The sequence below is a fragment of the Falco punctatus genome, assembly GCF_963210335.1.
Source record: "Falco punctatus genome assembly, chromosome: 1".
Classification (NCBI taxonomy): Eukaryota; Metazoa; Chordata; class Aves; order Falconiformes; family Falconidae; genus Falco; species Falco punctatus.
In genome coordinates this window covers 115,021,483-115,038,382 of record NC_137580.1, presented here as the reverse complement: position 1 = coordinate 115,038,382, position 16,900 = coordinate 115,021,483, and the positions used below count along the sequence as shown (strand labels likewise).

The 16,900-nt window shown below is 37.0% G+C and overlaps 1 protein-coding gene across 2 annotated transcripts in view; it reads right to left on the bottom strand.

The window, feature by feature from the left end:
- Positions 1-16,900, bottom strand: part of TBCD (tubulin folding cofactor D) — a 129,530-nt gene that overhangs the window by 111,284 nt on the left and 1,346 nt on the right. For both annotated transcript variants that reach the window (XM_080394320.1, XM_080394321.1), the window contains exons 3-8: positions 14,408-14,458; positions 14,110-14,207; positions 13,294-13,395; positions 11,518-11,664; positions 10,635-10,690; positions 6,645-6,777 (exon numbers count right to left, since the gene is read on the bottom strand). In XM_080394320.1, coding sequence (XP_080250446.1) covers positions 6,645-6,777; positions 10,635-10,690; positions 11,518-11,664; positions 13,294-13,395; positions 14,110-14,207; positions 14,408-14,458 — 587 coding nt within the window. The remainder of the gene's footprint in view (positions 1-6,644; positions 6,778-10,634; positions 10,691-11,517; positions 11,665-13,293; positions 13,396-14,109; positions 14,208-14,407; positions 14,459-16,900) is intronic.

Below are 16,900 nucleotides of genomic sequence, written 5' to 3'. Positions count from 1 at the left end.
CAATATACCATATCAGTATCCAAAACAAAAATATTTCCAACTCACATACAACAAAACTGGTTGTATTATAAAGCCTGAAGAAAAGATGACAGAAAATCTGCAAACCTTTGGTATAATTGACAAATCTACAGGACCTCTAAAGTTTTTCTACCTCTGCTGAAACATGCAGAAGCTCCTCTCTTCATCACTTTTTTCCTGTGTTCTGCTTTAAAAAAAAATCTATCAAATGGTTTCTTCACAAAGTTTGCGAGTTTGTAGCAGATGCTAGGAGACACTACAGCATTTCTGCAGTGCCTCATCTTCCCAATTACTTCTTTCTGTATAAAAGCCCAGTTAAGAGCAAACACACACACAGGTGGCCTCTAAATTATTAGGATTATATTCAAGCATATTCAAACAAAACACAGTATAATGCCTGAAGTAGCGATAATGTAAAGAAACAGCTTTTTAAATATACCCTTGGGAATGCTCCTGGACAAATGCATTTGGATATCTACACTCACACTTCTCAGAATACTGCCCAGGAGCTCCTGCAATAGACTCCTCAGAACATCTACATGTTTTCAGTCTTATGTGGTTCCTAAATTTGGCACCTTTCTACAAGTTTCTCCATGAGTTTTCACATCCTTAAGGCCAAATTTGAATTCAGTTCTGACTACTCAGGAAAAACGTAACTAGAAGGTACCACCTCGAAGCAAGATGTGGGAAGAAATTAACCAAGACACCAGCAGGAAACGACAAAACTCTTCAAATATTACACAAGAAAACTTTTTAATGCTTTTCTAGAAAAAAGCAAGAAAACAGCCTCACACACCTATGAATCCACTTAGAACAGTGAACTTGACAGATTCCATTTCACAACCATTTCTATTATTTTCTAAACAAAAAAGTGAAACATACACCGTTTCCCTACAGCAGTTTCACTGTGTACTTAAAATAAGCTGGTTTGGTATCTAATGTTCAACACAGAACATCTGTTCTCAAACAGAATGCAAGGATTTGTAATATCCTTTCAGATGTTAAAATCATCACAGCAACTGCTGTAAACCAATTGAGATGGATTAAGGGATTTTATTTTATCAACACAAGTTTTTAGGGGAAGTAAAAATTAACCAAAGAACACCGTATCTACTGTGTTTAAATTAATAACTAAAAATTTGCCTTAATATTTACATAGGTTTTGTTCAATAAAATACGTTACCTACTGATTTTGGAATGAACACAGCTGCAAATGCCAAATGTCTGAAAGGAAAGAAAGCTCTATTTGCACAAAAATATACATTGCAGGTCAGATACAACCCTCTACCAGATGACTGTGTTTCAGCAAGTGATCCACCAGGTATTTCTCTGTATCAAAGAAAAGTTCAACAGCCATTTTAAAACTATTTTTACAGAAGTAAATGGGTAATAGTCGAACTGTTGAGAACTACTCTACAGATATTCAACACAGCAGGAAATCCAGTATCTGGGGTTTTTCTCCAATTGTAGAGAAGTCAAGAAAAGAAGTTTTCATTACTTCTTTATGAGTCAAAGCATGCAAAAGCATTCCCAAGCCAAAATTTCCCAAACTTTTAAGCTTGGTAGCTATATTGTCCACAGGAAATAAAAGAGGACTAACTGATGTTGGCCTTTGGGGTAGTGGAAGGGGGAAAGGGTACATAACTTCTTCCAGCACATGCTACAAACAGTCACACATGTAAGGCAAAGCTGCTGTCTCAGAAAAACCTTGCAAACCTAGAGCTTACAGGGGTTATACTGAAAAGTACATGATGCATGAACAGAAAACCTGGAAGAAAAAAAAAAAACTAGAAGAGAAAAAAGGATGAATCGGCATTACAATATGCAGCTTAAACTTCCTGCCTTGAAGGAAGAAAAACATCCAAGGCACACCATTTCAAAAAATCTGATACAAACAAAATAATTAATAAGCTTGGTTTGCCACCTGCATAGACGTTTTAGTGTCAGCAACTAACAATACTGAAAGTAAGGAGCCTGCCTGTTAGAGTATCCAGGCAATCAAAGTTACGCCATGGTCTCTTCACTTTAATGAGGACATACAGCATACAACAAGTTACCCAACCTGTTGAACTGTTGAAAAGTATGTGACTCCATCTCTTATAAATAATTAAGCCACCTACAAATTAGAGAAAATCAGTGGTGTGCAAGCAATGACGACTGTCAAGTCTGGTTTTGCTTTAGAAATAGCATGGTGCAAGGAAAACAAAGCCTAGTTTCTTAGTAATCACAGAAGAAACACACCACACCTTCCAATTGTCTGCATAACCCAGTTTAGGCCCGACCTTCATGAGATATATCAATCGGGATCATCTCCAGGACATGTTCCCCAAGCTATACAAATCACCATTAAGGGTGGCCTGACTGTTTGGTAGCAAGTGTATCTTCCTGCCGAGCAGGAGACGCAACTCTGAATCTACCCCCTGGTTGTAACCAGCCCAGTCAGGGATCGGGGAGGATAATTTCAGCTCTGTGGGAAGAGCAGAAAATGGTATCTTTCATTACTCTGGAGCACCCCCTAGTAGTCACACAATATCCAGGCCCAGGCAAAGCTATCAGCCATCCCTGCCTCCAGGCCAGATGTGGGGAGGTAAACAAGCGGAGGGAGGACGTGCTGTCAGAGTAAGTTCACTGCGAAGCAGAGAATATTTAATGCATCGTATGTGCAGCTAATGGTAAAACAGATCAGTTAAATCCCTTGTTCTTACTGTGTCTTCAACACAAATAGTACTCCTTTGTTGGTCACACGTATCTGCCAGGTTAAACCTCCACACAGAGCCCAGTTAAATGGGTGGCAAAAGGAGTTCAGTTTTCATGAGATCTTCGGTTATTTATCAGTTGAAAGTCTAAGAAGTTTAGACTAACACACAGAGATCCAACAGAAACAGCTCCTTTCTATCTTAACAAGATTATCCAAACCCCCAGATTTTAAATACTTAGAAGAAAAAAAAATAATAATAGCAGCTTGAGACAGCACTGTATGCTAACAGGAAAAAGGAACTGTCTTACTGTAACAGAACTTCTGAACCCTCAACTAACCACGGTACTTCTGGTGAGAAGGAAAGAACTGGGAAGTATCAGACAAGGCCACATTAGAATACTCTGTGGCCATGCAGAGAGGAGATACAGGATAACCCAAAAGAGGTCAGTGCCCTTGGTACCTGCAGACATAAGAATTTTTTTTCTTCTTCTTACATCAACACTGCTTTTTTTATACCTTTATCACAAAACCACTAAGCAACAACACCTTTTTAAAAAAATAATGCCAATAGACAATCCTAGCATCTCTAATTCTTCGAGAATGCCAAAAATATAGAGACTTGGGAAACATTCTGTTTGGAAATAATCTATTTTTGTGCCTCTGGGTCTGAAAGAATAGAGTTAGAGAGTTCTTTCTTCCCTGGAGCAAAATTTACATAAGCATGTAGCTATTGCTAAATAACTTTTGCATTAGAGACAGCTCAGGGAAATGCCCTGTTCTTAAGACTCTCGAGTTTCATCAGATCACTGTGTAGGGCGTTTTATTTTTTTTAATTATTACTCACACTTGTATACTGAATCACTTATAAAACAAATAAGGTTTAATAAGTTTCAATGCCCAAGGCTACCTCAACATGATGACATCTCTGTCACGCAAGAACTGGGAGTGCTACACCCTGCAGCAATAACTAAAAAGCTGTTTGATATAATGGCAGGTTTAAAAGCAAACCTCCAGACCAAGAGAATTTAAAATGCAGATTCTTGAAACAGGTTAGAAGTTTCCTTCAAGTAAACAAATGTATAAAAAAATGTAGTAATTTCTAATTAATCCAACATTTATAATCCTTCAGATATACAAAGTATCCAAGCATAAAAGTGAATTTAATTCAATACTGCAATGTTAGTTGCAACAAAAGAGGGCAGTTTTAAAAACCAAATCTGAAATACTGTAAGGAAAGATTCTTGCTAGTGCACACCTGTTGTGAAATGATATATTACTGACGACAGGTGTAAAGAAAAAAAAAGAAAAAAGCATCAGTGGAATTAAAATATGTAATGCAGGCTGCATGTTTCAACAAGAACCATGAAACAGTAGTACTTGTTCTACACATAACGCTGAGTTAGATTAAACAGTAGCATACCTAATCACCAAGACTTAAGGCCACAAAGAGGCAGATCAAAGTGCAGCAACGTCGAAGCACTCATCGTGTACCTAACTTGCAGTTTCAGTTCATTGAAATGCAAGAGTTTCACGTCTTTTTCAAGCAGTTTTGCCATGCCAATTTCACTGCAAGTTATTTCCTAAATGCAGACCATAAGCAGTATAGTACCATAACCTGACTGAAATCCACTGTTAGGGGGCAGCCCTAAACTGATCTGATGAAGTGAAAGATTTTTTTATCCCCACCCTGGTGGGTTACATCCCCGAAACCTGCCGCTTTCCCAAAAGCTGCCTTGCTGTACTGCCTGGACACTGAAAAATGGTCTTTTTTTCTCCTGCTTGTTCAGTGAGAAATGGCCAGGCAACTACAGTTTGACTCCTGAAGTAACAAATTGCTGGAGGAATCCAAGGGCAAAGAATTTTGAGCTTGCTGACACAAGTTTTAGTTGTCTCTCATAGGATGTGTTCTGCTTTACACACTTAGCAATCGTTTATTATGTTTATGTACAGACTGCTAGAATCTTGTATGTTTCAGAGAAAATGTTACATGTAAACTTGTTTTAAAGACTGCTTTTATTTTCAGCAGATATTTTTGGTTTAATAACATTCTGTTGTTACAACTGTGTTACAAAATTATTAATATTAAACTCTTGAAATAAATATTTCCTATGCCACTTATGTATGTCTGTATACACATACCTGCATATGTATCATTCTGGAAATCTTTATTCCCTAATGATATAACTCATTGTAGTAACTGAAACTAAAAATTGAAGACTGAACACAAGAAAAGACTTTAAAAATTCAGTCTGCTCATACCTACCAACTGCAACAGGTGTTACGAGCTGTAGGACACAAATAACACTGGGCTGATAAATACCTTCTCCTACCTCACAGAGGAGAAAAGAAATCATATAAATGCAAGAAGGCAGGCTTCTGCTTCCAGGTATATTGTATCACGTTCTAGTTTCGATTCTACTTGTTAAGTATTCACCTGTTTCGCTTAGTATGCACTAATGAACAGGTGGATAGAGCCAAAGCCAAACTCAAAGGAATTATGACAAAACACTAATGTATTATACATCCTACAGGTCTCATCATGCATGCAGAATGGCAGTCAGTCTCCCTTTCCAGATCTGACAATAAAATGATGAAACATCATTCTGTCTTTTGAAACATACTGCAATGCATACAAATATTGCTTCCTCCTGCTTAAACAGCAAGTCCTAAGTTATTCTAAATATAGATTATTTCTTGTATCTTCTGATTTGGAAGAGCTGCTAGAGGGAAAAAAAAAAAAAAAAAAAAGGAAAAAACCCCACACAAAACAAAAACCACACACCACACACACTTGTTCCAGAACTTTGCTTTGATGTTTAGTAACGTACGGCATACAAGTCCTCATAGCAATTATTTTAAAAAAGCTGCAAATTTATGCAAATTACAGAAACTCATACAAACACCAGCAAATCCTTAAACCTGTGCAAAGACTGTAAAAAAGCATGTCATCTTTCTTTGCTTGCACTACCTCAACTTTGGTCAACAACAAAAACAAGAAGGACCGACTCCACCCAGCCACACAAACTGCCCCGTTCCACACAAGTACATTTGGACATCAGTAAGTGGAACAGATACAAAAACTGTTATTCCGGTATTTCAAAATGCACACCAACACTTTTAAGGGTGTAAAATTGCAAGAAAGCTTTTATAAAAAGATATTCTTATAATGTACAAGAGGAGTGCTATCATATAGTAGTGGTTCAGGTATTACAGATTTTTTTCCATGCGTAGTATATAAATTTTAAAATCCAAACTAAGAATTCAGATCTTTTGAGTCATAAACTACTGCTACTCCACAAGGTAAGGAGCATTAAACAAAAAACTTACTCAGATTAGCAAGCAAAAACATGGGAAACAGTGCATTTTTTCAGACTATTGGAGGACACTGTCTAACAAGTTTAGTATGCCTTATTAAAACTAATGAGAACAATATTTCAGTTGAAGAAGAATGGATGCAACTTTCAAGAATCACTTGCATTTTGGTTACCAATTCTGTAAAGTCTAGGAAAGACCACTACAGTTTCAGAAGCCCAACCTCTTCATTTTGTACAGTTCCAATTTTTTAATTTATTTCAACGGTTTAGTTCAAAGCAGAAGGGGAAAAAAAAATATCAAGCAAAACCAACCCAAAGTGAATTACGAAATGACTACTGATGCACAATCAGATATTTTAAAGCATTTTTGAGAGTTATTTATCAGTACCTATGCTGGCAACTTCATTTGCATTCGGTGATGACAATAATACTTAAAGAAAATATACACGCACAGTAAGTTACATCTTCAAAACTGTTGTGGAAGAAATTCTAGCCGTGTATTATCTTATCCTTTTTTAATGAACAGGAACATCTCTGTGCATTTGCTATTAAAGGTCTACCATAGCAGATCACAAATGCAATTATCTATCTTTTAAAGGAAAAACAATATTTACCAGGGCCTGGAGCATGCCATTCGTAACAACAGTCCCCTCCATGGTCTGGAAGGAGGATTTAGATAACATCGAAAGTGTCCAGTCCAGGAAGTCTGCCATCCTTTTTTGCCTGACATCAGGGCGGACAATAAATCTGTGACAGAAAAAAACCAAAACACTTCAGTTACTAACATTATGACTCAATGAAAACTAATTTTTCCTGCTATCCAAACTAGTTGCAGTTCCTAAAAACAATTCTCTAACTGATATTTTCCTAGATCACTGAGGGTGAGAAGAATTCAAACCATCATATGTTTAGCCTTTCTGTTTCTGTGCAAGGCTGTGACCCAGAATTTCACTTCCACTTCAAAACAATATATAAACTTGGATTCTAGAGATTTGTCATCCTAATCGTAAAGCAACAAAGTTTCCAAAGGTCCCATGTAAAAAGTATTTCCATTAGAATTAGCAAAAAAAGCTGAAATAAGTACAAGATTCTCCACCTCTCTCACTAAGAACAGCTATTCTGCAAATCTGAAAACCGGTGCAAATCAACAGTTGGTCCCTACTGCACCGTTATCAGCCAGGCCCGTAAAGTGTAATCATCAGGGTGCTTTTTTTTTTTTTTTTTTTTTTAATATTTAAAAAGATCAAACACCTGTTATTTGACACAATGGATGGGATGAGGGATGCATTTTTACCCATCTCAAGGCCAAAGAGGTTCACTACTTTACTTCCATAAAACTATACGCAGCCACCATCAGTGCCAGCCAAGCTCCAGATAGGGCACCTGCTTCTCTTACCCAATTTAGTATTCTCAGCACCTAACAATCAGGGGCCTGCTGCAGCAGAGATTCAGGTAAATTAAGAAATTTTGTTCTCAGTGCAATCAAAGGAAACAAGGTACATGGGAAAGCCCACAAAGTACAATTCATAGCGCTTAAAGAAGAATGTACACTGAGCCTGTATCAGGTTACTTTATACATCTACACGTTCAATGGGTAACGGTACCAAGCGCTAGCTAACAAGGAATATTAAATACAGTCAACACAGGAAACTGCGAGCAGACATACGATCACCTGAATTGCCTTCAAAGTCATTATCTATTGTGCTCAGCAACAGAACAATGAGGATTTGGGGAGGGGTGGTTTGGTTTATAACAGCAGCAAGGAGAAAGCTGCCTTTTGCACAATAGCGCAGGGAAGGGAAGTAACCCGTGAAGCAGATGAACTGGTTCCTAAAGCCTTTCTCAGCCCAAAGGAGTTTAAACCTTACCTTCTCAAAGGAGTGCCCTAACCTCCAGACTAGAAACAAGATAAGGATAAGCCTCATCTCCTCCTACTGCAACCAAGTCACTGAACAGACAGAAAAGAGAATTCATGAATCAAACTCCAGCTCCTTTGCCCTATGAAAAGTAAATTACTTTGGAAAACAGGATGTCTTGGGTCTTGGCATTTCTAAACTTCACTTGAAATTCAAAAACTCCTTAAAGCAGGAACCAGAATCCAGACTTCCTCTTCCTCCCCAGGGAGTTTCCAACTCAGCATGTTACAGACTTAGACTCCTGTATCTTATCTCTCTGTCTGTCCCAGGACTTCTGTGTTCCTGCCTATCTAACAGTCTAACTTCAAGAAGATGAAACAGTGACCTCATCTCAGAAGAACTATGTTCGTTCATTGAAGAACTGGTTTGGGATGCGAAAGCAGTGAATTCAAGTGCACCAAGGCCATGAGGCCTTGGACCCAGATCCTCTAATTCCTGGTGAAGTGTTTTAATCATTAGGCTATTTTGAAAATATGTTTTCATAATAAACTAAATAACTATAAGTACACTAAATAATAATTTTGCTCCCATTACAGCCTTACACAGCTTGATGCAGCTGCTACTAAAACCAGCTTAATGTATTCTATCACCTTATTATGAATACATACTTTTAATAAAAACTAGTTCAGCCAATAAAATGGAGGTGAAAAGAATATAACACAACTGCTAATAACACACCTGCATAGTACCCTGCATTAGGATGCAAGGCACTTATGAAATCCCCCTGAAATCCAGGGGTGAGCACTGCATGAACACAAGGTTTTGCTGAATGCAATGCTGTAGTCAATCACATTACTATATACATGCTTCCACTAGTAATTTAGTTATGCAGATACCCTGGAGTGCAAATCAAGTGCAAATTCAATTAGTATAACGTGATGAAAGCATCTTTTTAAATTACTGTCATCCTTACTTGAGGAGGCTTCCAAATACTGGATGTACCTTCAAAAGTCTACCACAGTTGGTTGATTAGGGTATTTTTCTGGGATTTTAGGAAGCAAAGAAGATAAAGGGCACATTCAGGCACATATGAATGCTCAAGAGTAAGTCATTCTATGTCACACGTTCACCTTAAATCCTCTGCTTCCGTCAACTTGTGACAAGGCAGATTACTAATGCAGATACATGAAAAGCAACTTCCAATTATCACTTCCAAAATGCCTGCAAAAACTAATTAGGATAAGGAGACAAACCTACATTCTCTCACATAGAAATATGTAACATGCAAGATTATTAAATACTATTCAAATGATTCATGTATTCACTTAGATTTTGCTCTGAAATATTTCAAAAGAAATCAGAAAAGTACAGGACTAGTCACCAGAGAGCTATGATTCTATTCTCAGCTCCTTCATGAATTTTCCACATGACACTGTCAGTTGTAAAACAAAAAAAGTGTTTGTTTTGTCATCTGATTCAGAACTGTAGCATTATACTCACTAAATACAAATTTCTAAAGCATTGAGTCCTGTGACTGAAGGCCAGAATAATTTTTAAGTAAGTACAGAGTTATTTCCCAAAAAGACAGTTAGGATCTGCTCCAGTAAATGTTACATTTAACAACTATTTTGATACAAGTCATCCCACAGATTTTGTGCCTTGATCCAGAGAAAAACATTTAACACCGATTCTATTGTTCAGAAAGCTACCCGCATCCCCTATCATCATTTCATCTTCCTTACCCTACAGAGCATCTGCTTCTCAAAACTACGTTGGCAGAGCCCTCTAGTGTAGATATAGTATATGCAAGCATAAAGATTCAGGGGTTTGCCTGCTTTAAAAAGAAAAAAAAAAAGAAAAACCAAAATGACAAACTGAGCTGACTAAAGCCCTCTTCCACTAGAATATATTGGAATATGTACTGTAATATATATCGGAAAAAGAAGATACATGTATACTAGCACAGTTTACGGTCTTTGGTTTCACTTGTGATGCATATGAAAATAAACTACAATCTCCAGAAACGCACTAAGAGAAGAAAGAAGAGATACAGAAGTTCGTTATTTCAAATTTATAAACAACCCTAGCATCAGTATTACTGAAGTGATGCAAAAAATGCCAGAACAAATGCACCTCTGTCACAAATTGCTCAGTGTCTGAACACCAACCATGTAAAACAATGGGATTTAGAAAGTTCCATTACCCTACACCTGTTTCATTTGATGAATTACTTGATAACAATAAACCTAAGAAAACAGATTGTTTTCTGGAGGAAAGATGAAGAAAATTACGAGAGTGAAATTAAGCAAATAAATTCTAGCATTACTATTTCCTATTACATAACTGAAATACTGTTAGGAAACATCAAGCCATTAATATTAGATACCAATTCTCTGTTTACTGTGCAACACACTGCAAAAATCAGGAGCAAGGTAAATAACTGTATCTTTCCGAAACTCTGTAGCACAAACGGGTCCCTAGAAGGCAACCTGAACAGCATCCTGATAAGAGCAAAGACCTGTATCACTTGTGATGGATACTGTTTCTCTAGCAAGCAGAAGAAAATACAGTATTTTCAATATGAACACACTACTGGATCTGATTCAAGCAAGTTTAACATCCCACATACAGTTGGCAACTTCCGGTCCTCCCAACACTATCATTAGTAGTATGTCAGACTAAAAAATGGCAGGAGAAATGGGAGCTAGATTTTTTTCTTTTCTGCCAAGAAGCACAAAAGAGACTTACTTCGAAACCAGTACAGCAGCTGCATCTCGAGCCTTATCACTGACAACCAAGTAACACTAAAGATAAAAGAAAACTAACTGTAAAAGAATTCATACATGTAGATTTAACAACTACATAACTTTGTACATGAATATACTACCTAATATTTACAATGACAAACATTATGAGTATATAAATTATGTAATTATGATGATTACAAAATGAGCTTAAGATTAAAAAAAAATTAAAATCCCCATTTAACAAACCATATCTCAGGCAACAAAGTCTCCCTTCTAAAGTGCCTTTCAAAGCAAGTTTACCTTTACTGAAACCTTAACTTACAGTCATATTTGTGCTACTACATGCCTGCAAGTGATAAGCCACTGATGTGCTGCAAGTGTCAAATACCTAAGCTGTTCAGGTATTTTTGGGGAGAGGGTTGTTTTATTCTAAGGCATGACAAGTTAGCCACTTTGGCTTATGCCTAGTGAAACTTCATTATCTCTGTTGAAAATTCTTCATGCGGTCATAGCTTTCAATGCTACTTACTCACCCTGATCAAACACTAATTTCCTATATAAGTCATCAAACTTAGCTTTCAGAAAAAAATAGTAGTATTTTCAAATGCTAAAAGCTGTTAATGTAATCAAAGACACACATTCATATCAGATAGTCATAAAAAATATACTACTTCAGGGAAAACAAGTAATATTCTCATCTGACACTAAAGCAGCAAAGAACATGCTGAGATTCCAAAACTATGGAGAAATTTTTTAGAGATTAGGTACAGAAAATATGGACTTAAATAATATTCTGAAAAGACAGTAATTTATTACATGTTGAAAGATTAAGCCTAAGAAAAATACCACAGGTTTGAAAGTATGACAAGATGTATTATACTTACTTTTGCTATTTTAAGTATGCGATCCATTGTTGGCATACGAGTATGCCCTTCCTCAGAAATTATACTTCCATCAAAACGGGCCAGATCAAAAGGAATCAAGCATATCATGGAGAGCCATAATAAAAGCATGTAACGAGTTTCCCAAGTCTGGAAAAAAATGGAAAAACAAAATGTGTACTCCGTTTTCTGGAGTATATTCCAACAAAGTACCTGGAGCACAAGCTATCCACTAGCTCCAAGAATTTCCAAAGTAAGATGACAAAGAGAAAACTCCAAACCTGAATGCTCTGAAACACCACAAGAGACAGAACTACAAGCGATTCCAAAAAGGAAAACTGTAACAAAATTAACGGACCCTCTCCTCTGGACCTGAGATCCAGATAAGTTTATTTTCTTCCCAAAGGAAAACTGTATGTTGCAATTTCCCTTGTTTCTCCTTCCCGCAGCCCATTTTCGCCTCCAGTCACAAGTATGAGAGAAACATTTTCATCCTCATTTCTTACGTATTGCTTTCATGGGTTTACTGAAACAACTTCAGGTGTGTTTTCAGAGACAGACAAGAAGGAACTTTCAAAGCAGTACAACTACATCAACAGCAAAGTGGTCAGAATTGATGATGTTCATTAGAAAATTAATTTAGAGCAGCAATACCATTATTGTCTTCGTATCCATGATTTCTGCTACTTATAATACATGATGATCTCTCTTAAAATTCAGCCTTATTAAAGCCTTCTGGAATTATTTTTCCTTACTCAAAAATATATGAACTACAGTATCTTGGAATTGGACTCGATGATCCTTACGGATCCCTTCCAACACCAGCCATTCTACGATCTCAATCCACGCTTAAAAATTCTTTGCTTACATAGTCTGTCAAATCAGAATTCTTGCACAGAACATTCCCAGCCAAATAAAACTTTAAATCAGGACACAGCATGAAGTGGTGTCACATTGGTTTTCAAATCACAAACAGGTAAAAAAAAAATATCTGAAATCCTGTGTTAAGTTTTCCACATCCAGGAATACATTATCAACAGGAAGAAATCCAAGTGATTTATGCCTATTGCCATAATTGTGCAATTTTCTCAAATCTTCACCTCCCTCCTTTCAAATGAAAAGGAGAAAAAAAACCAACCCCCCTCACAGATCTGAAGACAGATGTTGGGAGGCTGGGTAACAATAAAACACTTCATGAAATTAAAAAAAGACAAGTAACTATCATCTTCATTTCCTCATCAAAATAGAAGTTCTCGTGCCAACTTTGACAAAACTCAAAGGTTTAAAAAACGGCCTCTTTACATTAAGAAATAGGAATAAATATGTAAAACCTAAATACTCAGTTTCCTGTGATTTTACTTTTATTACTTCAAGCTAAATTACTGTGACTGTTAATGATACGCATAGCAGGAAGAGAATTTTGCAGTTACTCCTTTTAGAAGTTCAGTATCTTTCGCAGCCTTTCTTATTACTGTTGTTTCAATTAATTTGTTCCCTTATACAAGTGGTTATAAAGATTTTACTTGCACCTCTATCACCATCACTTCTAAATCCTTAGAACATATCCCATGAAAGAAAAACTTAAGACCTCTCCTTTCAAAAAGACACCTCTTTTCTGACAAGATGACTTCCATACTAAATCCAGATGTTCAGTTAACACCGGGCAGGATGTTGTATCACTGCTTTATACATTTCTTTCCAGACTTTTTTCTTATACTGTTCATCAGCTTTTTCTGCTGGAGAAACAAAAGTTAAACAAAAAGCACAGCAAGTTCTCACCTCAGAGTCTTTTGGATTCTGGTCTACAAGCAGATCCAAAACAGGCTGTAGATCAACTACTTCATGAGGAAACAGTGGGAGGAAAAGTTTGTACCCTCTCACCTGTAAAAAAGTTTCAAAATTTAGTAAGATATCTGGCATGGTCAAGTACTGAGGAAGAAGAAAAGATCCTTTGAGGAGCTTCTTGTGTATGACCCTCATGTAGCAAGAACAGTAAGGATATGGATTAAAAAGTGTTAAATACCTTCAGAAAGAACTAATGGAATGATAATTCTTTAACTTTAAAACAAGAGACCTCTGGAGACTCTTTAGTCCCAACTCTCCTGCTAAAGCATGGCCACCCACAGCAGGCTGCTCAGGACCGTGTCTGTAGGATAGTCAGTATCTGCAGGGGTGGAGGCTCCACAACCTCTCTGAGCAATCTATCCCAGTATTCAATCCTTAAAGCCAAAAAACGTTTTCTTATGCTCAGATGGAAAGTCCATAGTCCATCTAATTCTTCATCATACTTTACTCTCTTTTTTTAACATTATGACTGTTTTGTCGCTCAGTATCTCAACGTCTGCAATTCTTTTTGCAGTCAGACCTTGATTTTTACTACTCTGGATCATTAAATAACATAAGCTATCATGAAAACCATACAAAAAAAGAACTAATCTTTCACAGTACAGTTTAAAACATTTCATTGCATTACTTAGACGTGTATTTATTTTACTATTTTTGAAAATGTGGCATATTTAGAAGTTAAACAGCAAAGAAAATACTGGAAACTTAAAACATTGCAGTTACAGAATGTTAAATTTGGGGTTTTCTTACCTTTGTAATGATGTAAAGAAATTTAAAAGCCAGGTGAACTAGAGGGGGAGGAGATCCTTTGTCTCGTGCTATATCCAACAATGAATTCATCATCCACTCTAATGAAAGGAGAGGAAAATATGTGAGACTACATGCAGTTAGCTTACAGTTTCTCATACTCCTAAGAATTGAGAGGGAGACAGTAGTCATATAATGAGTAATATCAGCCACAGCAATCTTGTAATGCAAATATGGACCTTCTAGTTTAACATATTTTCAAGATTTTGATTCAAAAATTTTTTCAAAAAGATGTTCCTACCTAAGTGGCGATCCAACAAGTGAGGTTGCTCCTGGTACTTGTCCATTATACCTGAAAAGGAAAATGTATCTGTAATAAACTATTCAAATTAAAAGCTCCTACAGGCATTAATTGTGAGATACAGCCTGATTCCAGACAGCTTTAGCTTAAGATTTCAGCATCCTTGGCTGCCACCATCTGTAAGCAAGGTCAAGAAGGAAGAAAACTACAGAGAAGTAACTGTAAAAATACCGTCTGCCCCCTTCCCTAGTGCAATCATTTACCTACACTGAATCATAAACTCCCTTCCAGGGGTCTCTCTAATTACTATGGACAAATCTCACAGCTAGGTGAAACAAGCAATCACTCCGCTTGCTGCTGTCCTTCAGTGCAGAGCTCTTTGGGGCTCTCCTTTCCTAAGCACAACTTGCCAGCACGCGATTTCTGATGGAACTCTGCAAACAGAGGACATTAAACCACTGTGGACTAGCTGCTCCAGGCATACCAGCTTCACACTGCACTCCTACTCACACAGTGACCAGAATGCTGCTTTACAGCTTTCCGCCTTGCTGTTCACATATTCTTCCTAAACATATGGAATCCCACTCACTTTTACACGGTGTTCTATTTGTTAGCATGTCAAATTACCGATTGCCTCTAAAAACACACACACACACGCAAAGATACCTCAACATCTAGAAGTGTAGTACCATGACACTTTTCTGATTCTGAGGCCGATAGAGCCATGGGGAAACCCTCCCTGGATACCTGGGTATCTTCCTTCCCATGCCCAGAACATATTCCACCACTGCAGACCTGTACTGAAACACTGTATAGGCACTGCAGGAAATAATTCAGCAAAGAACAAAGAATCCTTGACACATTTTAACCTGACAAATACAAACTGTAGGTATTACTATCTGTACTTCTCTAAACTTTTCACATTACTTAAATCTTGCCAATAATATGTTATCTTCCTTTTGGGAACTGACTTGAAGAAAGACAAATTGAAACTGAATATTGAAAAAAAAACTAGGAACAACTTGCCACAGCTTTTAGAAACAAAAGCATTTCAGTTTAAACCTAGAATCAACAAAAAGCAGCTACAGGAATGAAAGCTGGATATTGTAAGAGATCATCAAGTGATCCAGTATTGCACTGGGGATTGCCTGGTTCAGGTATTTGATCAGAAAATAGCTTTTTAATTACAAAACTAAAATACCTTCTTACCCTCCCATTTTCCTGCATTTGTTTCTCTCTCAAACAATTTTGCTCACTATCCCTTTTCTCCACTTGTCACATCAACACCTAGATTTAAGACATAACTCAGCTTTGACAGTGCTGTAGCTGACCAGTGGATGACAATGCGCAACCACGTTAAAGACACCAGCCAGTCCAACAGCATCCTTGCAGTAACTCGTGTAATTCCACTCCGACACCATAGTGCTGTCTCCTGTCAAGAGGAAAGCCTGATCTCCTAATCGTCACTTAACTGCCCACTGTAATTGATGATGCCTTAAGCTGCGTACAAATAACAGAACTAGCGAATACAAGAAATTCCATCAACACTCAAAGCAACAGCTCTCAAGCAGAAATGGAATGTAACAGCAAATTCCTCATCTTACCAAATTCTTTGCCCAGATCAGAGTCTGGCAAGCTAATCTAAAACAAACCCTAAATCTAAATGCTGAAAAGAATGAAGTGAAAAATCAAAGTTTTTCTAATGCTATTATTTCAAAAAAAGATCTTCCTAAATTTTCTTACAAAATTATAGTTGTAGATTAAACTATCTTCCAAGCTTCCATTTCTAACAGTTCCCAAAAAAAATGAACAACACATTTTTGTGAATGTTTTGGAGACCTGCATCAAAATCTGATAATTTTTATGATTATGATATATGATCAATATCAACATATATGATACATAACCGATTATTACGGCATTATCTGCATATGGATTAAAGGTATTCCGTAAGCATCAATGTTACATGCCACACCAAGCCTGTTACCATATTTGGGATATTTTGCCCAAGAAAGATCAAATGATACCGTACGACACTAAATATTATAATCAAATATTGAACAACATGTACAGTACCTATCAGTTTTAAGGATATTAACACTGTATTTACTAAGCAACGACATGCATGCAGAAACTTCATAAATACAATTTAAATACACAGAGACAGTACACATGATACAGAAGACAGAGAGGCATCGCAAAATGATCTGTTGGAGAAGATGGCCTTTCAGACACTTGAGAATTTTTCAGTAATGACTTTTCTATCCCAAAGTCTACCATTTCACCTGTGACACCGAATCATCAACACAAATCTAAGTGTTCTTGCTACTGCTTTCTGAAGTTACATGTTCATCATTAAACTCCTCAGATGGAACAGCCAGTTAAGTCAATTGAGTATAATACTATTGAGAAGCTTCTGCAGGGTCAAATTTCCAAATTCTGGGGTTTCTGGTTTATTGTCTACCTCTCTTTGTCAAAAAACCACCAGCTCGA